The 24862-nt window shown below is 47.7% G+C and overlaps 1 protein-coding gene across 2 annotated transcripts; it reads right to left on the reverse strand.

The window, feature by feature from the left end:
* Positions 1 to 5167: 5167 nt before the first annotated feature.
* PGAP2 (post-GPI attachment to proteins 2) lies at positions 5168 to 24781 on the reverse strand. Of its 2 annotated transcripts, XM_066588519.1 has the most exons (6): positions 24707 to 24781; positions 24263 to 24443; positions 22575 to 22815; positions 22399 to 22505; positions 19807 to 19915; positions 5168 to 12306 (listed from the first exon to the last, which is right to left on the reverse strand). In XM_066588519.1, the coding sequence occupies exons 2-6, from the start codon at positions 24434 to 24436 to the stop codon at positions 12176 to 12178; spliced, it is 762 nt and encodes a 253-aa protein (XP_066444616.1). In that variant the 5' UTR covers positions 24437 to 24443; positions 24707 to 24781; the 3' UTR covers positions 5168 to 12175. The 2 variants fall into 2 exon arrangements, with proteins under 2 accessions (XP_066444616.1, XP_066444615.1); XM_066588518.1 differs by having other exon boundaries at positions 22399 to 22815.
* Between the last annotated feature and the right edge of the window lie 81 nt (positions 24782 to 24862).

The raw sequence follows: 24862 nt of genomic DNA on the forward strand, positions 1-24862 counted from the left end.
GGCCCTCATCTGATTATACATCTCCTGCACCCGTGGCCCTCATCTGATTATATAGCATATCTCCTTCACCCGTGGCCCTCATCTGATTATATAGCATATCTCCTTCACCCGTGGCCCTCATCTGATTATATAGCATATCTCCTGCACCCGTGGCCCATGTATAATTATAGCATATCTCCTGCACCCGTGGCCCTCATCTAATTATAGCATATCTCCTGCACCCGTGACCCTCATCTAATTATAGCATATCTCCTGCACCCGTGGCCCTCATCTGATTATATAGCACATCTCCTGCACCCGTGGCCCTCATCTGATTATATAGCACATCTCCTGCACCCGTAGCCCTCATCTGATTATATAGCACATCTCCTGCACCCGTGGCCCTCAACTGATTATATAGGTCATCTCCTACACCCGTGGCCCTCAACTGATGATATAGCACATCTCCTACACCCGTGGCCCTCATCTGATTATACGTCTTCCGCACCCGTGGCCCTCGTCTGATTATACGTCTTCCGCACCCGTGGCCCTCGTCTGATTATACGTCTTCCGCACCCGTGGCCCTCACCTAATTATACCAGATCTCCTGCACCCGTGGCCCTCACCTGATTATAGCACATCTCCTGCACCCGTGGCCCTCACCTGATTATAGCACATCTCCTGCACCCGTGGCCCTCATCTAATTATAGCACATCTCCTGCACCCGTGGCCCTCATCTAATTATAGCACATCTCCTGCACCCGTGGCCCTCATCTAATTATAGCACATCTCCTGCACCCGTGGCCCTCATCTAATTATAGCACATCTCCTGCACCCGTGGCCCTCATCTGATTATATAGCACATCTCCTGCACCCGTAGCCCTCATCTGATTATATAGCACATCTCCTGCACCCGTGGCCCTCATCTGATTATACGTCTTCCGCACCCGTGGCCCTCGTCTGATTATACGTCTTCCGCACCCGTGGCCCTCGTCTGATTATACCAGATCTCCTGCACCCGTGGCCCTCATCTAATTATAGCACATCTCCTGCACCCATGGCCCTCATCTGATTATACATCTCCTGCACCCGTGGCCCTCATCTGATTATATAGCATATCTCCTTCACCCGTGGCCCTCATCTGATTATATAGCATATCTCCTGCACCCGTGGCCCATGTCTAATTATAGCATATCTCCTGCACCCGTGGCCCTCATCTAATTATAGCATATCTTCTGCACCCGTGGCCCTCATCTAATTATAGCATATCTCCTGCACCCGTGGCCCTCATCTAATTATAGCATGTCTTCTGCACCCGTGGCCCTCATCTAATTATAGCATATCTCCTGCACCCGTGGCCCTCATCTGATTATACGACTTCGCACCCGTTGCCCTCATCTGATTATAGCACATCTCCTGCCCCCGTGGCCCTCACCCGATTATACATCTCCTGCCCCCGTGGCCCTCACCCGATTATACGTCTCCTGCCCCCGTGGCCCTCACCCGATTATACGTCTCCTGCCCCCGTGGCCCTCACCCGATTATACGTCTCCTGCCCCCGTGGCCCACACACGATTATACGCAGCCACAGCCCTCTTCTGACTATACTTCTCCTGCACCTGTGGCCCTCATCTAATTATAGCACATCTCCTGCACCCGTGGCCCTCATCTGATTATAGCACATCTCCTGCACCCGTGGCCCTCACCTGTTTATACATCTCCTGCACCCGTGGCCCTTATCTGATTATACATCTCTTGCACCCGTGGCCTTCATCTGATCATACGTCTCTTGCACCCGTGGCCCTCATCTGATCATACGTCTCTTGTACCCGTGGCCCTCATCTGATCATGCCGTATCTCCTGCAGCCATCGTCCTCACCACCATAATCTTTTCATGTATATCATCACACCTTTCCCACATGGGTACTCAGTCCTGACCCATATCTGGAACCAGCTGCTGATCTCTGGGGGCGCACCGGCAGGGGAGGGGGTCTGCTCATCGCCGGGGGAGGGGGTCCGCTCATCTCCGGGGGTGCACCGGCAAGGAGAGGGTCTGCTCATCTCCGGGGGGGCAACAGTGGGGAGGGGTCTGCTCATCTCCGGGGGGGGGGACACCAGTGGAGAGGGGTCTGCTCATCTCTGCATCTCCGGGGGGGCAACAGTGGGGAGGGGTCTGCTCATCTCCGGGGGGGGGGGGGGGGCACCAGTGGAGAGGGGTCTGCTCATCTCTGCATCTCCGGGGGGCATAAGTGGGGAGAAGTCTGCCCATCTCCGGGGGTGCACCAATGGGTGGTGGGTAACAATCACTTTGCTGATAAATTTCTCCCCCTCTCCTTAGCGCCCGAGAGCTATCCCAGCGATAATGGGCTCAGTGAATAGCGGCAGAGCGGGCAGGGGTTGTTCTGGGGCGCCCACCTCCATGGACAGTGAACAGGTCGTCATTCATAGATGAAGCGCTGCCTGTTCACACGCACCGATCGTCGTTTGATTCTTATACCTGCAGAAACTGAACAATGAGTGAAGGAATGATTGATTGTCGCCGGCGGAGTTTACACTTAATGATTATCACTCAGATCTGTGCAATCCAGCCACAAACTGAATCTGTGTAAAAGGGCCTTTACTGGGGGCTGCCAGAGGTGGAAGGAGACTCGCTGGGAACGTACTGGGATTATACGCTGACATGCCCAGAGTCCTGGGATAGCGGTATGTAAACTGATGATGAAGTGGCGCTACCTGCTGTGACGCTCGGGCCGCCCGCCCCTCGAAGCGTTAATCCCCCCACCCTATATTTTTAATTAAAAAGCCAGAACAAAAATTCCCCAGACCGGTATCTGGTACCGCTGCGCCCGTGAACGCCCGATCCATCAGCGGGACGCGACATTCATCCGGCAAAGTTACATTTTTCTGATAATACAATTACACAAACACCAGAATTGCGTTTTTTTTGGTCACCGCGCCTCCAAGGAGAAATTTAATAAAAAGCGATCAGAAAAGTTGTACGAACCCCATAAGTGTGCCGATAGAAATGGCAGGCCGTCCCGCCAAACACGAGCCGCGCACAACCGCGCCAGCGGGAAAACAAAAAGGGTGCGGCGCTCAGAAGACGGCGGCAGCAAATAACACCTCTGTGGAAACAGCAGTAGAGCAGCAAAAAAACGGCAAACATTTGGTATCGCCGTAATCGTGCCGGCGCCCAGAGGAGGGCGGTCAGAGCAGAGGGCACGCCGCAGAAACACGACCCCAACGATGGCGGAAATGTTCTTCAGTATATTAAATAGTAACTGAAAAATACAGCCTGTAACAACAACGTGCAGACGGCGGCCGCGGCGGATACCGAAGAGGCGGGATTGGCTTTTTTTAAAGAGGGGTCGTTCTGAAGGGGTTAATGGTTCCACGCTTCTTCTCCGCTCAGTCCCCGGCGGCCCCGATCCTTGCGGGGTTGATTTTTGTACGTTTACTAACATTTTGGTTGCGGCCACAGATTATAATCCTCCACAACGGTCAGGCACGTCGCATCCTACGGCCTTCAGCTGCCACCTAGTGGCTGTGAGCAGACCTGCACTCTATAAGGAGGCCGCACAGGTCACACAGTCTCGTACTTTACCTCCAGCCCGCCCTCCAGTCACATCCAGATCTGCATCACACGGTCACTGGCGCAATCCGTGAACCCGGACTGAAGCCGCAGACGCCCGATGGAAGGCAAGACGACTGCGGGGTCAGACTACACAGCTTGTTGTCTGTTACCATGGAAACAAACATCTGCACAGGAGCTCTAATGACACAAATGACAGGGATTTTTAACCCCTTCCTGCCCCCAGAGCGTAAATGTATGTCCTGGCTGGGAAGGGCTTCCCACAAAGCGAGGTAGACTTACATTCTATGGATGGAGCGGGCTCAGGTGTACTGGGCCGCCTGCAGGGGGAGCCGTCTGTGACCGACAGAAGGTGAGAACACCGATCCCTGCTGTTAACCCCTTACCTGCCACAATCAATGCTGATTGCGGTATGTAAAGAATTCCCAGGGGGCGAAATCACAGTCTACCACGGCCTGGAGGGAAACAATGTCCCCCCCCCCCCCCGCCCCATTGATCCAGAGGGAGCAAAAAGAACTAAGTAGCTTTTTAAACTATGGCGTAAAAACATCCGCAGAGCGTGAAGAGAGGAGAAAGGTCATACAACCAGTGGCCGGCCCTTATGCAGCCGCCCCCCTCCTCATCTGCGGCGGTGGCATCCTGGTACTCGGACCCCGGGTCATCCATGCCCTCAGTGTACCAATGCAAGCAGGCCTTCCTCCGGGACCCAGCGGTGGACTGCGCAGAGAGCTCCTGGATGGTCACACGGTCACCCATGAAGGTGGCAGACATCTGCGGACGTCACATGTTCAGATGATGTCGGGGGTCCATGCCACAAAGTATCTGCCGCTCTTCTGCACCTCTCCTCCAGAGTACAGCAGTACTGCGGTGTATTATAGCAATCAGAGGCGCAGCGATAAAAGTGGAAAACTAATAATGGAAATAGTGAAGAATAAAAACCGGGACGTTCAACGCAGCGACGGAAAAAGAGGGAGAAGGGGCCAAAGAAAAGGGCCAAAGAAAAGGGCCAAAGAAAAGGGCCAAAGAAAAGGGCCCTTATGGTACAAAAACAGAGAAACCGTAAGAACCCATAACCGCGGCCGCGGCGGAGCCGCTCAGCTATGCTGCGTAATGAAACCCTGCAGCATTGATGTTTTTTCCCCCCGTTGTCCAAAAACAATAACTGTTCTACAATGTATCCTACGGACCCAACATGTGGCCAATAATCTCCAGCCGCCGCGCAAATGACGCCCCTCGTGCGGCCGCAGCCGCGCAGAAATACAGTTATGGCTTCTGCAAGGTGCAGATGAAAATTGCCCAATCGTGTCCTCGTGGCCAAAATAGGCCGTCACTGAGGGGTTAAACAAAACCTATTTTGGGGTGGGGCCGAATTAAATGTAAATGAATCGTGAAGGCGGAGCTACAATTTAAAGCTACAGCGTCCCTTTTGTTCTTTACATGATCAAACACAAACAGAGCACCTCCAAGGGGCAGGTAGGAGAGCCCTGAGCGCTGTGCAGGTGGAGCTGGCCGCCCCTGCTGATCAGCGCCCCCTACAGCACATAATCTTATCCAGAACTGGCTCTTATCATTCATTAGCAGTCACATGACTCAAAACCAAATAAATAAATCTTTAATAAAACATTTTTCAAAAAATAGAAATCTGTAAATAGTTCTGCTGCGCAGTTAGCACCGTCCAGCGCCGGTCAGTAGGTGGCGCCACCGAGCCATCGCTCACACTAACCAACCATCAAAGCCTATCCAGTAAGTGTAGAGTTCATGCCACAGAGGGCAATAAGGTACCGCAGTCTGCAGGCATAACCAGCCCACTAGAGGGCGGTGTGGTACTATGTAGCCCCCAGGTACAACCAGCCCACTAGAGGGCAGTGTGGTACTATGTAGTCTGCAGGTATAACCAGTCCACTAGAGGGCGGTGTGGTACTATGTAGTCCCCAGGTATAGCCAGTCCACTGGAGGACGGTGTGGTACCATGTAGTCCGCAGGTATAACCAGTCCACTAGGGGGCGGTGTGGTACTATGTAGTCCCCAGGTATAGCCAGTCCACTGGAGGACGGTGTGGTACCATGTAGTCCGCAGGTATAACCAGTCCACTAGGGGGCGGTGTGGTACTATGTAGTCCCCAGGTACAACCAGCCCACTAGAGGGTGGTGTGGTACCATGTAGTCCGCAGGTATAACCAGTTCACTAGAGGGCGGTGTGGTACTATGTAGTCCCCAGGTATAACCAGTCCACTAGAGGGCGGTGTGGTACCATGTAGTCCGCAGGTATAACCAGTTCACTAGAGGGCGGTGTGGTACTATGTAGTCCCCAGGTATAACCAGTTCACTAGAGGGCGGTGTGGTACTATGTAGTCCCCAGGTATAGCCAGACCACTAGGGGGCGGTGTGGTACCATGTAGTCCGCAGGTATAACCAGCCCACTAGAGGGCGGTGTGGTACTATGTAGTCCCCAGGTATAACCAGTCCACTAGAGGGCGGTGTGGTACTATGTAGTCCCCAGGTATAACCAGTCCACTAGAGGGCGGTGTGGTACTATGTAGTCCCCAGGTATAACCAGTCCACTAGAGGGCAGTGTGGTACTATGTAGTCCCCAGGTATAATCAGCCCACTAGAGGGCGGTGTGGTACTATGTAGTCCCCAGGTATAACCAGTCCACTAGAGGGCGGTGTGGTACTATGTACTCTGCAGGTATTACCAGCCCACTAGAGAGTGGTGTGGTACCATGAAGCCCCCAGGTATAACCAGCCCACTAGAGGGCAGTGTGGTACTATGTTGTCCCCAGGTATAACCAACCCACTAGAGGGCGGTGTGGTACTATGTAGTCCACAGGTACAACCAGACCACTAGGGGGCGATGTGGTACTATGTAGTCCACAGGTACAACCAGACCACTAGGGGGCGGTGTGGTACTATGTAGTCCGCAGGTACAACCAGACCACTAGGGGGCGGTGTGGTACTATGTAGACCCCAGGTATAACCAGTCCACTAGAGGGCGGTGTGGTACTATGTAGTCCACAGGTACAACCAGTCCACTAGGGGGCGGTGTGGTACTATGTAGTCCGCAGGTATAACCAGTCCACTAGAGGGCGGTGAGGTACTATGTAGTCCCCAGGTGTAGCCAGTCCACTAGAGGGTGGTGTGGTACCATGTAGTCCGCAGGTATAACCAGTCCACTAGAGGGCGGTGTGGTACCATGTAGTCCGCAGGTATAACCAGTCCACTAGAGGGTGGTGTGGTACCATGTAGTCCGCAGGTATAACCAGTTCACTAGAGGGCGGTGTGGTACTATGTAGTGTGCAGGTATAACCAGCCCACTAGAGGGCGGTGTGGTACTATGTAGTCCCCAGGTATAGCCAGTCCACTTGAGGGTGGTGTGGTAACATGAAGCCCCCAGGTACAACCAGCCCACTAGAGGGCAGTGTGGTACTATGTAGTCCGCAGGTATAACCAGTCCACTAGAGGGCGGTGTGGTACTATGTAGTCCCCAGGTATAACCAGTCCACTAGAGGGCGGTGTGATACTATGTGCTCTGCAGGTATTACCAGCCCACTAGAGGGTGGTGTGGTACCATGAAGCCCCCAGGTATAACCAGCCCACTAGAGGGCAGTGTGGTACTATGTTGTCCCCAGGTATAACCAACCCACTAGAGGGCGGTGTGGTACTATGTTGTCCCCAGGTATAACCAACCCACTAGAGGGCGGTGTGGTACTATGTAGTCCCCAGGTATAACCAGTCCACTAGAGGGCGGTGTGGTACCATGTAGTCCGCAGGTATAACCAGTTCACTAGAGGGCGGTGTGGTACTATGTAGTCCCCAGGTATAACCAGTTCACTAGAGGGCGGTGTGGTACTATGTAGTCCCCAGGTATAGCCAGACCACTAGGGGGCGGTGTGGTACCATGTAGTCCGCAGGTATAACCAGCCCACTAGAGGGCGGTGTGGTACTATGTAGTCCCCAGGTATAACCAGTCCACTAGAGGGCGGTGTGGTACTATGTAGTCCCCAGGTATAACCAGTCCACTAGAGGGCGGTGTGGTACTATGTAGTCCCCAGGTATAACCAGTCCACTAGAGGGCAGTGTGGTACTATGTAGTCCCCAGGTATAATCAGCCCACTAGAGGGCGGTGTGGTACTATGTAGTCCCCAGGTATAACCAGTCCACTAGAGGGCGGTGTGGTACTATGTACTCTGCAGGTATTACCAGCCCACTAGAGAGTGGTGTGGTACCATGAAGCCCCCAGGTATAACCAGCCCACTAGAGGGCAGTGTGGTACTATGTTGTCCCCAGGTATAACCAACCCACTAGAGGGCGGTGTGGTACTATGTAGTCCACAGGTACAACCAGACCACTAGGGGGCGATGTGGTACTATGTAGTCCACAGGTACAACCAGACCACTAGGGGGCGGTGTGGTACTATGTAGTCCGCAGGTACAACCAGACCACTAGGGGGCGGTGTGGTACTATGTAGACCCCAGGTATAACCAGTCCACTAGAGGGCGGTGTGGTACTATGTAGTCCACAGGTACAACCAGTCCACTAGGGGGCGGTGTGGTACTATGTAGTCCGCAGGTATAACCAGTCCACTAGAGGGCGGTGAGGTACTATGTAGTCCCCAGGTGTAGCCAGTCCACTAGAGGGTGGTGTGGTACCATGTAGTCCGCAGGTATAACCAGTCCACTAGAGGGCGGTGTGGTACCATGTAGTCCGCAGGTATAACCAGTCCACTAGAGGGTGGTGTGGTACCATGTAGTCCGCAGGTATAACCAGTTCACTAGAGGGCGGTGTGGTACTATGTAGTGTGCAGGTATAACCAGCCCACTAGAGGGCGGTGTGGTACTATGTAGTCCCCAGGTATAGCCAGTCCACTTGAGGGTGGTGTGGTAACATGAAGCCCCCAGGTACAACCAGCCCACTAGAGGGCAGTGTGGTACTATGTAGTCCGCAGGTATAACCAGTCCACTAGAGGGCGGTGTGGTACTATGTAGTCCCCAGGTATAACCAGTCCACTAGAGGGCGGTGTGATACTATGTGCTCTGCAGGTATTACCAGCCCACTAGAGGGTGGTGTGGTACCATGAAGCCCCCAGGTATAACCAGCCCACTAGAGGGCAGTGTGGTACTATGTTGTCCCCAGGTATAACCAACCCACTAGAGGGCGGTGTGGTACTATGTTGTCCCCAGGTATAACCAACCCACTAGAGGGCGGTGTGGTACTATGTAGTCCACAGGTACAACCAGACCACTAGGGGGCGATGTGGTACTATGTAGTCCGCAGGTACAACCAGACCACTAGGGGGCGGTGTGGTACTATGTAGTCTGCAGGTACAACCAGACCACTAGGGGGCGGTGTGGTACTTTGTAGTCCGCAGGTATAACCAGTCCACTAGGGGCCGGTGTAGTACTATGTAGTCCGCAGGTACAACCAGACCACTAGGGGGCGATGTGGTACTATGTAGTCCGCAGGTACAACCAGACCACTAGGGGGCGGTGTGGTACTATGTAGTCTGCAGGTACAACCAGACCACTAGGGGGCGGTGTGGTACTATGTAGACCCCAGGTATAACCAGTCCACTAGGGGGCGGTGTGGTACTATGTAGTCCGCAGGTATAACCAGTCCACTAGAGGGCGGTGAGGTACTAAGTAGTCCCCAGGTGTAGCCAGTCCACTAGAGGGTGGTGTGGTACCATGTAGTCCGCAGGTATAACCAGTCCACTAGAGGGCGGTGTGGTACCATGTAGTCCGCAGGTATAACCAGTCCACTAGAGGGCGGTGTGGTACCATGTAGTCCGCAGGTATAACCAGTCCACTTGAGGGTGGTGTGGTAACATGAAGCCCCCAGGTACAACCAGCCCACTCGAGGGCGGTGTGGTACTATGTATTCCGCAGGTACAACCAGCCCACTAGAGGGCAGTGTGGTACTATGTAGTCCGCAGGTATAACCAGCCCGCTAGAGGGCAGTGTGGTACTATGTAGTCCCCAGGTATAACCAGTTCACTAGAGGGCAGTGTGGTACTATGTACTCTGCAGGTATTACCAGCCCACTAGAGAGTGGTGTGGTACCATGAAGCCCCCAGGTATAACCAGCCCACTAGAGGGCGGTGTGGTACTATGTAGTCCACAGGTACAACCAGACCACTAGGGGGGCGATGTGGTACTATGTAGTCCACAGGTACAACCAGACCACTAGGGGGCGGTGTGGTACTATGTAGTCCGCAGGTACAACCAGACCACTAAGGGGCGGTGTGGTACCATGTAGTCCGCAGGTACAACCAGACCACTAGGGGGCGGTATGGTACTAGGTATTCCACAGGTATAACCAGTCCACTAGAGGGTGGTGTGGTACTAGGTATTCCACAGGTATAACCAGTCCACTAGAGGGCAGTGTGGTACTTTGTAGTCCGCAGGTATAACCAGTCCACTAGAGGGCAGTGTGGTACTATGTAGTCCCCAGGTATAGCCAGACCACTAGGGGGCGGTGTGGTACTATGTATTCCGCAGGTATAACCAGTCCACTAGAGGGCGGTGTGGTACTATGTAGTCCGCAGGTATAACCAGTCCACTAGAGGGCGGTGAGGTACTAAGTAGTCCCCAGGTGTAGCCAGTCCACTAGAGGGTGGTGTGGTACCATGTAGTCCGCAGGTATAACCAGTCCACTAGAGGGCGGTGTGGTACCATGTAGTCCGCAGGTATAACCAGTCCACTAGAGGGCGGTGTGGTACCATGTAGTCCGCAGGTATAACCAGTCCACTAGAGGGTGGTGTGGTACCATGTAGTCCGCAGGTATAACCAGTTCACTAGAGGGCGGTGTGGTACTATGTAGTCCCCAGGTATAGCCAGTCCACTTGAGGGTGGTGTGGTAACATGAAGCCCCCAGGTACAACCAGCCCACTAGAGGGCAGTGTGGTACTATGTAGTCCGCAGGTATAACCAGTCCACTAGAGGGCGGTGTGGTACTATGTACTCTGCAGGTATTACCAGCCCACTAGAGAGTGGTGTGGTACCATGAAGCCCCCAGGTATAACCAGCCCACTAGAGGGCGGTGTGGTACTATGTAGTCCACAGGTACAACCAGACCACTAGGGGGCGATGTGGTACTATGTAGTCCACAGGTACAACCAGACCACTAGGGGGCGGTGTGGTACTATGTAGTCCACAGGTACAACCAGACCACTAAGGGGCGGTGTGGTACCATGTAGTCCGCAGGTACAACCAGACCACTAGGGGGCGGTGTGGTACTAGGTATTCCACAGGTATAACCAGTCCCCTCGAGGGGAGTGTGGTACTATGTATTCCGCAGGTGTAACCAGTCCACTAGAGGGCAGTGTGGTACTATGTATTCCGCAGGTATAACCAGTCCACTAGAGGGCGGTGTGGTACTTTGTAGTCCGCAGGTATAACCAGTCCACTAGAGGGCAGTGTGGTACTATGTAGTCCCCAGGTATAGCCAGACCACTAGGGGGCGGTGTGGTACTATGTATTCCGCAGGTATAACCAGTCCACTAGAGGGCGGTGTGGTACTATGTAGTCCGCAGGTATAACCAGTCCACTAGAGGGCAGTGTGGTACTATGTAGTCCCCAGGTATAGCCAGACCACTAGGGGGCGGTGTGGTACTATGTATTCCGCAGGTATAACCAGTCCACTAGAGGGCGGTGTGGTACTATGTAGTCCGCAGGTATAACCAGTCCACTAGAGGGCGGTGAGGTACTAAGTAGTCCCCAGGTGTAGCCAGTCCACTAGAGGGTGGTGTGGTACCATGTAGTCCGCAGGTATAACCAGTCCACTAGAGGGCGGTGTGGTACCATGTAGTCCGCAGGTATAACCAGTCCACTAGAGGGCGGTGTGGTACCATGTAGTCCGCAGGTATAACCAGTCCACTAGAGGGTGGTGTGGTACTAGGTATTCCACAGGTATAACCAGTCCACTAGAGGGCAGTGTGGTACTATGTAGTCCCCAGGTATAGCCAGACCACTAGGGGGCGGTGTGGTACCATGTAGTCCGCAGGTATAACCAGTCCACTAGAGGGTGGTGTGGTACTATGTAGTCTGCAGGTATAACCAGTCCACTAGAGGGCGGTGTGGTACTATGTAGTCTGCAGGTATAACCAGCCCACTAGAGGGTGGTGTGGTACTATGTAAGCCCCAGGTATAATCAGCCCACTAGAGGGCGGTGTGGTACTTTGTAGTCCGCAGGTATAACCAGTCCACTAGAGGGCAGTGTGGTACCATGTAGCCCCCAGGTACAACCAGCCCACTAGTGGGCAGTGTGGTACTATGTAGTCCCCAGGTATAACCAGTCCACTAGAGGGCAGACTACTTAAAATAATTACAACCAATATCCACACCAGCGGGAATATTAAACTACAAATCCGATACTTGGCGCCTACAAACTACAGCAACTCTGGCAAGAGAGCCGCCATCTCATCCCAAGAAGCAGAGAGGACAGCGTCACTTCTGGCTCTGGAGCCGCTGTCACAGGGAGGAGGGGAGCGGTGCCTGCCTCGGCTGGCTCATGGCTCACAACTTGGTCCGTGGCGTTGTAACCGCACAGCCGCAGGCGGTATAGAGGCACCCAATAGGAGAAGAGGAAAAATTGAGCTACCGATCCTATTAGATGCGTTTGTCTTCCTCTAAGGAGCAGACCAGGAGCTCCTTACTGCCGAAGTCCCACCAAGCCGTCATATGGAAGCCCATATTGGACAAGACGACCAGGTACTCAAAGAAGGCGAAAACCGTGTAAACTGCAGGAGAGAGGAGAAGATACAAGATCATAGGGGGCAGTATTATAGTAGTTATATTCTTGTACATAGGGGGCAGTATTATAGTAGTTATATTCTTGTACATAGGGAGCAGTATTATAGTAGTTATATTCTTGTACATAGGGGGCAGTATTATAGTAGTTATATTCTTGTACATAGGGAGCAGTATTATAGTAGTTATATTCTTGTACATAGGGGGCAGTATTATAGTAGTTATATTCTTGTACATAGGGGCAGTATTATAGTAGTTATATTCTTGTACATAGGGGCAGTATTATAGTAGTTATATCCTTGTACATAGGAGCAGTACTATAGTAGTTATATTCTTGTACATAGGGGGCAGTATTATAGTAGTTATATTCTTGTACATAGGGGGCAGTATTATAGTAGTTATATTCTTGTACATAGAGGGCAGTATTATAGTAGTTATATTCTTGTACATAGGGGGCAGTATTATAGTAGTTATATTCTTGTACATAGGGGGCAGTATTATAGTAGATATATTCTTGTACATAGGGGGCAGTATTATAGTAGTTATATTCTTGTACATAGGGGGCAGTATTATAGTAGTTATATTCTTGTACATAGGGGGCAGTATTATAGTAGATATATTCTTGTACATAGGAGCAGTATTATAGTAGTTATATTCTTGTACATAGGAGCAGTATTATAGTAGTTATATTCTTGTACATAGGGAGCAGTATTATAGTAGTTATATTCTTGTACATTGGGGGCAGTATTATAGTAGTTATATTCTTGTACATAGGGGGCAGTATTATAGTAGTTATATTCTTGTACATAGGGGCAGTATTATAGTAGTTATATTCTTGTACATAGGGGGCAGTATTATAGTAGTTATATTCTTGTACATAGGGGCAGTATTATAGTAGTTATATTCTTGTACATAGGGGGCGGTATTATAGTAGTTATATTCTTGTACATAGGGGGCGGTATTATAGTAGTTATATTCTTGTACATAGGGGGCAGTATTATAGTAGTTATATTCTTGTACATAGGAGCAGTATTATAGTAGTTATATTCTTGTACATAGGGAGCAGTATTATAGTAGTTATATTCTTGTACATAGGAGCAGTATTATAGTAGTTATATTCTTGTACATAGGGGGCAGTATTATAGTAGTTATATTCTGTTATATAGCGGGGAGTATTATAGTAGTTATATTCTTGTACATAGGGAGCAGTATTATAGTAGTTATATTCTTGTACATAGGGGGCGGTATTATAGTAGTTATATTCTTGTACATAGGGGGCAGTATTATAGTAGTTATATTCTTGTACATAGGGGACCAGTACTATAGTAGTTATATTCTTGTACATAGGGGGCAGTATTATAGTAGTTATATTCTTGTACATAGAGGGCAGTATTATAGTAGTTATATTCTTGTACATAGGGGGCAGTATTATAGTAGTTATATTCTTGTACATAGGAGGCAGTATTATAGTAGTTATATTCTTGTACATAGGAGCAGTATTATAGTAGTTATATTCTTGTACATAGGGAGCAGTATTATAGTAGTTATATTCTTGTACATAGGGAGCAGTATTATAGTAGTTATATTCTTGTACATAGGAGCAGTATTATAGTAGTTATATTCTTGTACATAGGGGGCAGTATTATAGTAGTTATATTCTTGTATATAGGGGGCAGTATTATAGTAGTTATATTCTTGTACATAGGGAGCAGTATTATAGTAGTTATATTCTTGTATATAGGGGGCAGTATTATAGTAGTTATATTCTTGTACATAGGGAGCAGTATTATAGTAGTTATATTCTTGTACATAGGAGCAGTATTATAGTAGTTATATTCTTGTACATAGGGAGCAGTATTATAGTAGTTATATTCTTGTACATAGGAGGTAGTATTATAGTAGTTATATTTTTGTACATAGGGAGCAGTATTATAGTAGTTATATTCTTGTACATAGGGGGCAGTATTATAGTAGTTATATTCTTGTACATAGGGGCAGTATTATAGTAGTTATATTCTTGTACATAGGAGGCAGTATTATAGTAGTTATATTCTTGTACATAGGAAGCAGTATTATAGTAGTTATATTCTTGTACATTGAGAGCAGTATTATAGTAGTTATATTCTTGTACATAGGAGGCAGTATTATAGTAGTTATATTCTTGTACATAGGAGGCAGTATTATAGTAGTTATATTCTTGTACATAGGGGCAGTATTATAGTAGTTATATTCTTGTACATAGGGGGCAGTATTATAGTAGTTATATTCTTGTACATAGGGGGCAGTATTATAGTAGTTATATTCTTGTACATAGGGGGCAGTATAATAGTAGTTATATTCTTGTACATGGAGGCAGTATTATAGTAGTTATATTCTTGTACATGGAGGCAGTATTATAGTAGTTATATTCTTGTACATAGGGGGAAGTATTATAGCAGTTATATTCTTGTACATAGGGGGCAGTATTATAGTAGTTATATACTTGTACATAGGGGGCAGTATTATAGTAGTTATATACTTGTACATAGGAGCAGTATTATAGTAGTTATATTCTTGTACATAGGGGGCAGTATTATAGTAGTTATATTCTTGTACATAGGGGGCAGTATTATAGTAGTTATATACTTGTACATAGGAGCAGTATTATAGTAGTTATATACTTGTACATAGGGGGCAGTATTATAGTAGTTATATTCTTGTACATAGGTGGCAGTAATATAGCAGTTATATTCTTGTACATAGGGGGCAGTATTATAGTAGTTATATACTTGTACATAGGAGCAGTATTATAGTAGTTATATTCTTGTACATAGGGGGCAGTATTATAGTAGTTATATTCTTGTACATAGGTGGCAGTATTATAGCAGTTATATTCTTGTACATAGGGGGCAGTATTATAGTAGTTATATACTTGTACATAGGGGGCAGTATTATAGTAGTTATATTCTTGAACATAGGGAGCAGTATTATAGTAGTTATATTCTTGTATATGGAGAGCAGTATTATAGTAGTTATATTCTTGCACATAGGGGCAGTATTAGAGTAGTTATATTCTTGTACATAGGGGGCAGTATTATAATAGTTATAATACTGCCTCCTATGTACAAGAATATAACTATTATAATACTGCCCCCTATGTACAAGAATATAACTACTATAATACTGCCCCCTATGTACAAGAATATAACTACTACAATACTGCCTCCTATGTACAAGAATATAACTGCTATAATACTTCCCCCTATGTACAAGAATATAACTACTATAATACTGCCCCCTATGTACAAGAATATAACTACTATAATACTGCTCCTATGTACAAGAATATAACTACTATAATACTGCCTCCTATGTACAAGAATATAACTACTATAATACTGCCCCCTATGTACAAGAATATAACTACTATAATACTGCCCCCTATGTACAAGAATATAACTACTATAATACTGCCCCCTATGTACAAGAATATAACTACTACAATACTGCCTCCTATGTACAAGAATATAACTGCTATAATACTGCCCCCTATGTACAAGAATATAACTACTACAATACTGCCTCCTATGTACAAGAATATAACTACTATAATACTGCCCCCTATGTACAAGAATATCACTACTATAATACTGCCTCCTATGTACAAGAATATAACTACTATAATACTGCTCCTATGTACAAGAATATAACTACTATAATACTGCCCCCTATGTACAAGAATATAACAACCCTAACACTGCCCCCTATGTACCAGAATATAACTACTATAATACTGTCTCCATGTACAAGAATATAACTACTATAATACTGCTCCCTATGTACAAGAATATAACTACTATAATACTGTCCCCTATGTACAAGAATATAACTACTATACTACTGCCCCCTATGTACAAGAATATAACCACTATACTACTGCCCCCTATGTACAAGAATATAACTACTATACTACTGCCCCCTATGTACAAGAATATAACTACTATAATACTGCCCCCTATGTGCAAGAATATAACTACTATAATACTGCCCCCTATGTACAAGAATATAACTACTATACTACTGCCCCCTATGTACAAGAATATAACTACTATAATACTGCCCCCTATGTGCAAGAATATAACTACTATAATACTGCCCCCTATGTGCAAGAATATAACTACTATAATACTTCCCCCTATGTACAAGAATATAACTACTATAATACTGCCTCCTATGTACAAGAATATAACTACTATAATACTGCTCCTATGTACAAGAATATAACTACTATAATACTGCCCCCTATGTACAAGAATATAACAACCCTAACACTGCCCCCTATGTACCAGAATATAACTACTATAATACTGTCTCCATGTACAAGAATATAACTACTATACTACTGCCCCCTATGTACAAGAATATAACTACTATAATACTGCCCCCTATGTGCAAGAATATAACTACTATAATACTGCCCCCTATGTACAAGAATATAACTACTATAATACTGCCTCCTATGTACAAGAATATAGTAGTTATATTCTTGTACATAGGGGGCAGTATTATAGTAGTTATATTCTTGCACATAGGGGCAGTATTAGAGTAGTTATATTCTTGTACATAGGGGGCATTATTATAATAGTTATATTCTTGTACATAGGGGGCAGTATTATAATAGTTATATTCTTGTACATAGGGGGCAGTATTATAATAGTTATATTCTTGTACATAGGAGGCAGTATTATAGTAGTTATATTCTTGTACATAGGGGGCAGTATTATAGTAGTTATATTCTTGTATATGGAGAGCAGTATTATAGTAGTTATATTCTTGCACATAGGGGCAGTATTAGAGTAGTTATATTCTTGTACATGGGGGGCAGTATTAGAGTAGTTATATTCTTGTATATGGAGAGCAGTATTATAGTAGTTATATTCTTGTACATAGGGGGCAGTATTATAGTAGTTATATTCTTGTACATAGGAGGCAGTATTATAGTAGTTATATTCTTGTACATAGGGGGCAGTATTATAGTAGTTATATTCTTGTACATAGGGGGCAGTATTATAGTAGTTATATTCTTGTACATAGGGGGCAGTATTATAGTAGTTATATTCTTGTATATGGAGAGCAGTATTATAGTAGTTATATTCTTGTACATAGGAGCAGTATTATAGTAGTTATATTCTTGCACATAGGGGCAGTATTAGAGTAGTTATATTCTTGTACATAGGGGGCATTATTATAATAGTTATATTCTTGTACATAGGGGGCAGTATTATAATAGTTATATTCTTGTACATAGGGGGCAGTATTATAGTAGTTATATTCTTGTATATGGAGAGCAGTATTATAGTAGTTATATTCTTGTACATAGGGGCAGTATTAGAGTAGTTATATTCTTGTACATGGGGGGCAGTATTAGAGTAGTTATATTCTTGTATATGGAGAGCAGTATTATAGTAGTTATATTCTTGTACATAGGGGGCAGTATTATAGTAGTTATATTCTTGTACATAGGAGGCAGTATTATAGTAGTTATATTCTTGTACATAGGGGGCAGTATTATAGTAGTTATATTCTTGTACATAGGGGGCAGTATTATAGTAGTTATATTCTTGTACATAGGGGGCAGTATTATAGTAGTTATATTCTTGTATATGGAGAGCAGTATTATAGTAGTTATATTCTTGTACATAGGAGCAGTATTATAGTAGTTATATTCTTGCACATAGGGGCAGTATTAGAGTAGTTATATTCTTGTACATAGGGGGCATTATTATAATAGTTATATTCTTGTACATAGGGGGCAGTATTATAATAGTTATATTCTTGTACATAGGAGGCAGTATTATAGTAGTTATATTCTTGTACATAGGGGGCAGTATTATAGTAGTTATATTCTTGTATATGGAGAGCAGTATTATAGTAGTTATATTCTTGCACATAGGGGCAGTATTAGAGTAGTTATATTCTTGTACATGGGGGGCAGTATTAGAGTAGTTATATTCTTGTATATGGAGAGCAGTATTATAGTAGTTATATTCTTGTACATAGGGGGCAGTATTATAGTAGTTATATTCTTGTACATAGGAGGCAGTATTATAGTAGTTATATTCTTGTACATAGGGGGCAGTATTATAGTAGTTATATTCTTGTACATAGGGGGCAGTATTATAGTAGTTATATTCTTGTACATAGGAGGCAGTATTATAGTAGTTATATTCTTGTGCATAGGGGGCAGTATTATAGTAGTTATATTCTTGTACATAGGGAGCAGTATTATAGTAGCTATATTCTTGTACATAGGGAGCAGTATTATAGTAGTTATATTCTTGTACATAGGGGGCAGTATTATAGTAGTTATATTCTTGTACATAGGGAGCAGTATTATAGTAGTTATATTCTTGTACATAGGGAGCAGTATTATAGTAGTTATATTCTTGTACATAGGGGGCAGTATTATAGTAGTTATATTCTTGTACATAGGGAGCAGTATTATAGTAGTTATATTCTTGTACATAGGGAGCAGTATTATAGTAGTTATATTCTTGTACATAGGGGGCAGTATTATAGTAGTTATATTCTTGTACATAGGGAGCAGTATTATAGTAGTTATATTCTTGTACATAGGGGGCAGTATTATAGTAGTTATATTCTTGTACATAGGAGGCAGTATTATAGTAGTTATATTCTTGTACATAGGGGGCAGTATTATAGTAGTTATATTCTTGTACATAGGGGGCAGTATTATAGTAGTTAGATTCTTGTACATAGGGGGCAGTATTATAGTAGTTAGATTCTTGTACATAGGGGGCAGTATTATAGTAGTTATATTCTTGTACATAGGAGGCAGTATTATAGTAGTTATATTCTTGTACATAGGAGCAGTATTATAGTAGTTATATTCTTGTACATAAGGGGCAGTATTATAGTAGTTATATTCTTGTACATAGGAGCAGTATTATAGTAGTTAGATTCTTGTACATAGGGGGCAGTATTATAGTAGTTATATTCTTGTACATAGGGGGCAGTATTATAGTAGTTATATTCTTGTACATAGGAGCAGTATTATAGTAGTTATATTCTTGTACATAAGGGGCAGTATTATAGTAGTTATATTCTTGTACATAGGGGGCAGTATTATAGTAGTTATATTCTTGTACATAGGGGGCAGTATTATAGTAGTTATATTCTTGTACATAGGGAGCAGTATTATAGTAGTTATATTCTTGTACATAGGGGGCAGTATTATAGTAGTTATATTCTTGTACATAAGAGGCAGTATTATAGTAGTTATATTCTTGTACATAGGAGGCAGTATTATAGTAGTTATATTCTTGTACATAGGGGCAGTATTATAGTAGTTATATTCTTGTACATAGGAGCAGTATTATAGTAGTTATATTGTACATAGGGGGCAGTATTATAGTAGTTAGATTCTTGTACATAGGGGGCAGTATTATAGTAGTTGTTGTTATGTATGAGTGTTAAGTGTGGTTTCTTACCTCCGTGTTCGCAGTATATAGTATGACGGCAGTAAAACATGAGGGAGATCAGGAATGTTGTCAGGTTAAAGAAGAAGAGCCTTTTCTTCCAGGCGTAGGAGCGTCGTTCCTAGGACAGAAGGATATTAGATCAGTAATTATCGGGCATTCGGCTCCTTTCCGTTATCTTCAGCACTATGAGGATATGAAGAAGATAATCTTTCTTCATTTAGCCCCTTCCCGGTTTTGAAGCTAAATAAGTGCATAGTCCTCTGCCCGGTATCTGCTGTATGATAATGGGTTCTATTTCCAGGGTTCCACTTAAATATTCTGGTTTCCATCTTAGCGTGTAGTTCACCAACCATACTGTAGGTGGCATCATAGCAGTTGCCACACCTGATACTGTGTTAGTTACAGCCATGGCCAGCAAGTCTCAGTTATATCGTACATTTTACTCCAGTCACATCCAAAGCTGCAGTCAAAGCAGTTCTGGTGGTTTAGTATCTGTACGGTGAAGATCCTGCTGCAGTGCATATGGGAGATGTAGTGCCTTATCTATATACAGTGCCTGGTATAAGAATTACCTCTCCCACCACCCTATGTAGCGGAGTGCAGTGCATTATGGGATCTCAGGTATGGACAAACAAAGATGGCGGCCCGGCTTCTCTGACTACCTGGTGCCTCTGTATTAGTATACGTTACACTTCACCTGCTTTGACTAACCGCTTGATTGGGCCTGCATGGGGCGGGATCGGGAATATACGGCGGGTACCAGCTGTCGACAACCAACACCCGCCGGCAACAGTCGTGATCAGGACTGATGCTAATCGTGGCCGCTAACCCTTGCCACTATCAATTCTGATAACAGCATTTAAATGCCCTGATGGGAGTTTGGGGGTCCCAACGGCCCACACTGAGATTGCAATGTGATGTCCGGTTGCCATGGCAGCCCAGTATTTTCTAAAGGCCCCCGGGCTACCATGTGTTTCTGCGCATTAGATCAGGCATGTGGCTCATGCTAATACAACGCCGGCAGAAATACCATACATTGAAATACTGAAGTACTGCAGTATATTGTGTAGGTAATCAGACCACCACAAGTTCAAGTCTCGTACGGGAAAAATACAGCTCTTTATTATTATAAAAATAGAGGATACAAGTTAAAATAAACTTTTTTTTTTTTGTATTCTTAAAAAAAAAAAAAACAGAGAAAGAACCCTAAAACACGTGCGGTTGGGTCACGTCTGAAAAAGTCTTAATTTATCAAATACCTGATTTATTACCAGCGATTGGGAAAAAAAACAGCCAACGCCAGAACAGCAGAGGTCCCCCTGACTAAAGAAAAAACGTAATAAAAAGCAATGAAAAATCAGCAGGGACTCCAAAATGATAGCAATAGAGACTACGGGACGTCCCACAGAAACCGAGCCGCGCACAACTGTGTCCGCGGGAAAATAACGTGATGGCGGTCAGAAGACGGCGGCAGAAAACACGCAGCTTTTTTAAAAAACCAACTATAAATTTGGTCTTGCTGTAATCGTAGCAACCTGCGGAGGGCGCTCATCGGGTCACTTTATTCCAGGGTGAAGGCTGTAAACACCCCCACCACCCCTCCCCCGCCACACAGAAGATGGTGGAATTGTGTTTTTTTCTATTTCACTCCACTTAGAAACGGTTAAAAGTTTTCCAACAGATTATATGGAGTCACTGAAAATACAACTCGTCCGGCAGACCACCGCCCCTCGGACCGCCGCCCCCTCGGACCGCCGCCGCCCCCTCGGACCGCCGCCCCCTCGGACCGCCGCCCCCTCGGACCACGACGGGTAAAAAAAAGGCCGCGTCCGTAAAGGGATTCTGTCATTTAAAAAATAAATTCTACCCTTCCCTACTCCGCCCCCGTCAGTCTTCTTACCGCACCTTCGCCTCGCCGATCTTCTCGTCTCTCCCGCAGCCCGCCGGATCCTCTTCTTCCTGTGACGTTGCAGCATTCTCCTTCCGGCAGGTCGGTGTACCCGGTCACTAGTGACGTAGTGTTCCCTGCCTAGCAGGGAGTGCTGAGCTATCGCGGAGGCTGCGTATGCGCGCTCTCTCTGCAATATACCAACACTCACAGCGGGACGGCGCGCATGCTCAGTCTCGGCAGTAGATCGGCATTCCCTTCTGGGCTGTGAACACTACGTCACTAGTGACCGGCTGCACCGACCTGCCGGAGGGAGAATGCCGGCAATGAGGTGACCCGGGGGACTGCAGGAGAAGATGGCTGAGAAGACTGACGGGGAGGAATAGCTAAGTATTCTTTTTTTTTTTTTAATGACAAACCCCCTCCAAAGTGCTGCCCACATGAGCAGTGCCGGCCAATCAGAGCAGCATGTAGTGTCTTAGACCACCAATACATGCTATACACAGCGTGCGTCAGGTAGCCACAGAAGCGGTGCCACCATCTTGGTTTGCCCAGGATTGGAGGTTCGCTTTTAAAGGGCAGCTGGCAGAATTGTGATTTCAGCTCTGGATGTGACTGCATTTTAAGACAAGAGTTAAGCGCAAGATGATGACAGCAGCTCTGGGTGTGACTGGAGTATACGGTAGGACTAGGAGGCGTTCCCTGGTACTTACCTCGGCACTTACAGAGTATTTCCTCAATACTCTCCAGATCCTGATGGTGAGCGACATGTAGCCGAGCGAGAAGAACATGAAGAAGATGAAAGCCAGCTTATGGATGTCTGCAGAGAGGGACGTAAAGTGTGAGCGGAGGCGTGCGGGGTGCAGGGGGTTAATGACAGCCTGCTCACCGTGGTTCTCGTTGGAGGAGATGAACGTCAGCAGGAGAAGACACAGAACCTCGAAGACGTTGAGCAGGAAGTTGATGCGAATCCTCCAGAACGAGCCGCCGCCTCCCTGGTAGAAGTTAAGGTACGCTACCGCTACCAGCAGGCGGGGGGCAGAGTGGAGGCCAATGCAGAACCGCCAGACGTACCTCTGTGGGGTGACTCCGCCTATGGCTGCGCTGATGGATGGCAGGTAGTTAGGAACCTGTATGGGGATTCGTGACGTCAGTGACCCGACACGGCTGCATACCCACAATGCACTGCGCCCAGACCCTTACACACTTCTCACGCTCAACAGGGGCGCTGCATAACTAAAGCGGTCATCAAGTGTATGGCTAGCCGCGGACCGCAACGCATAGTCAAAGGCGGGGCTACATATGAGGATCCACCCATCCCGACGGCCCGCTGCACCCGGGGAACGTTCGCACGGCGGACAGGATGCGACTACTAAATCCCCCTAGATAAAGCGCTCAGTCTGCTCGCGGCTTTCAGGCGCAGTTTGAGGATCTATCGCTGCTTACGAGGGAAAAAAGACGAATAAGATGAAAAAATTAGGAACGGCGTCAAAAGCCGCGTCATCAAGAAGGGGAACCAACGGGAGAGCGGCGGCAGGCGTATAAACCGTGTGAGCACACCGCGAGGACCGGCGCCGCACTCACTCAGCCCTCACCCCGCACCCACTCACACCGCACTCACTTGGCCCTCACCCCGCACCCACTCACATCGCACCGCACTCACTCGGCCCTCACCGCACTCACCCCGCACCGCACTCACTCACCCCGCACCGCACTCACTCACCCCGCACCGCACTCACTCACCCCCCACCGCACTCACTCACCCCGCACCGCACTCACTCACCCCGCACCGCACTCACTCACCCCGCACCGCACTCACTCACCCCCCACCGCACTCACTCACCCCCCACCGCACTCACTCACCCCCCACCGCACTCACTCACCCCGCACCGCACTCAATCACCCCGCACCGCACTCACCCCGCACTCACCCCCCTCCGCACTCACCCCCCCCCCCCCCACCGCACTCACTCACCCCGCACCGCACTCACTCACCACCGCACTCACTCACCCCGCACCGCACTCACCCCCCACTGCACTCACTCACCCCGCGCCGCACCGCACTCACTTACTCACCCCGCACCGCGCTCACTCACCCACACCGCACTCGCTCACCCACACCGCCCTCGCTCACTCACCCCGCCCCGCACTCACTCACCCACACCGCACTCACTCACTCACCCGGCGCTCGCTCACTCACCCCGCGCTCGCTCACCCCGCCCTCGCTCACCCCGCGCTCGCTCACCCCGCCCACTCACTCACCCCGCACTGCGCTCACCCCGCGCTCGCTCACCCCGCCCTCGCTCACCCCGCCCTCGCTCACCCCGCCCTCGCTCACCCCGCCCTCGCTCACCCCGCACCGCGCTCACCCCCGCCCACTCACTCACCCCCGCCCACTCACTCACCCCGCACCGCACTCACCCCCGCCCACTCACTCACCCCGCCCACTCACTCACCCCCGCCCACTCACTCACCCCCGCCCACTCACTCACCCCCGCCCACTCACTCACCCTGCCCTCGCTCACCCCGCCCTCGCTCACCCCGCGCTCACTCACCCTGCGCTCACTCACACCCTCACCCTGCAGTGCGTCGCCGTCGTCTCTTCAAAATTGAAAATCAACGACCAAATGACACAGAAGATGAACCCGCAGAGCGGCAGGCAGACCGTGCCAACCGCGAACACGGTGAACTTCAGGCTGAAGAGGGCCCCGCCCCCTCGATCAGGGGGCATCGTCAGCGGGAGATGAGGCATCCTGGACCTGCAAAAGTGGGGAAAAGGCGGTTAGTAGAACAGCTTCCACCCCGCCCACCGCGCCGCTGTGTGTGGTGGAAACATCCCAGCGCGGCTCGCTCTACGCGTAACTAGGAGCCAAGGGGGTGGCTACTACAGCAAAGTGGGTGCGAGGGGGCACCTGTGGGCAAGAAGGGCTCTGGTAATCCGAGGATGGCAGTAGCAGTGTAACAGAGAGCATACAGCGGTTATAACGCGCGGCAGACCGGCGGGGAGCCTTGCAGCCGTTACCTGGGTGCACCGCGAGAACCCGTCTCCTCAGCAATCGATGTATGTATAGAAAAAAATAGAAACCCTGACCACTTCCGGGTGTAGCAATATGGCCGCCTTCAATAACTTTATTTTCCAAGAGACATGCAGATCCTTGCGTGCTTGGCTTCCTGACGT

Source organism: Eleutherodactylus coqui, chromosome 1 (assembly GCF_035609145.1).
Source record: "Eleutherodactylus coqui strain aEleCoq1 chromosome 1, aEleCoq1.hap1, whole genome shotgun sequence".
NCBI lineage: Eukaryota > Metazoa > Chordata > Amphibia > Anura > Eleutherodactylidae > Eleutherodactylus > Eleutherodactylus coqui.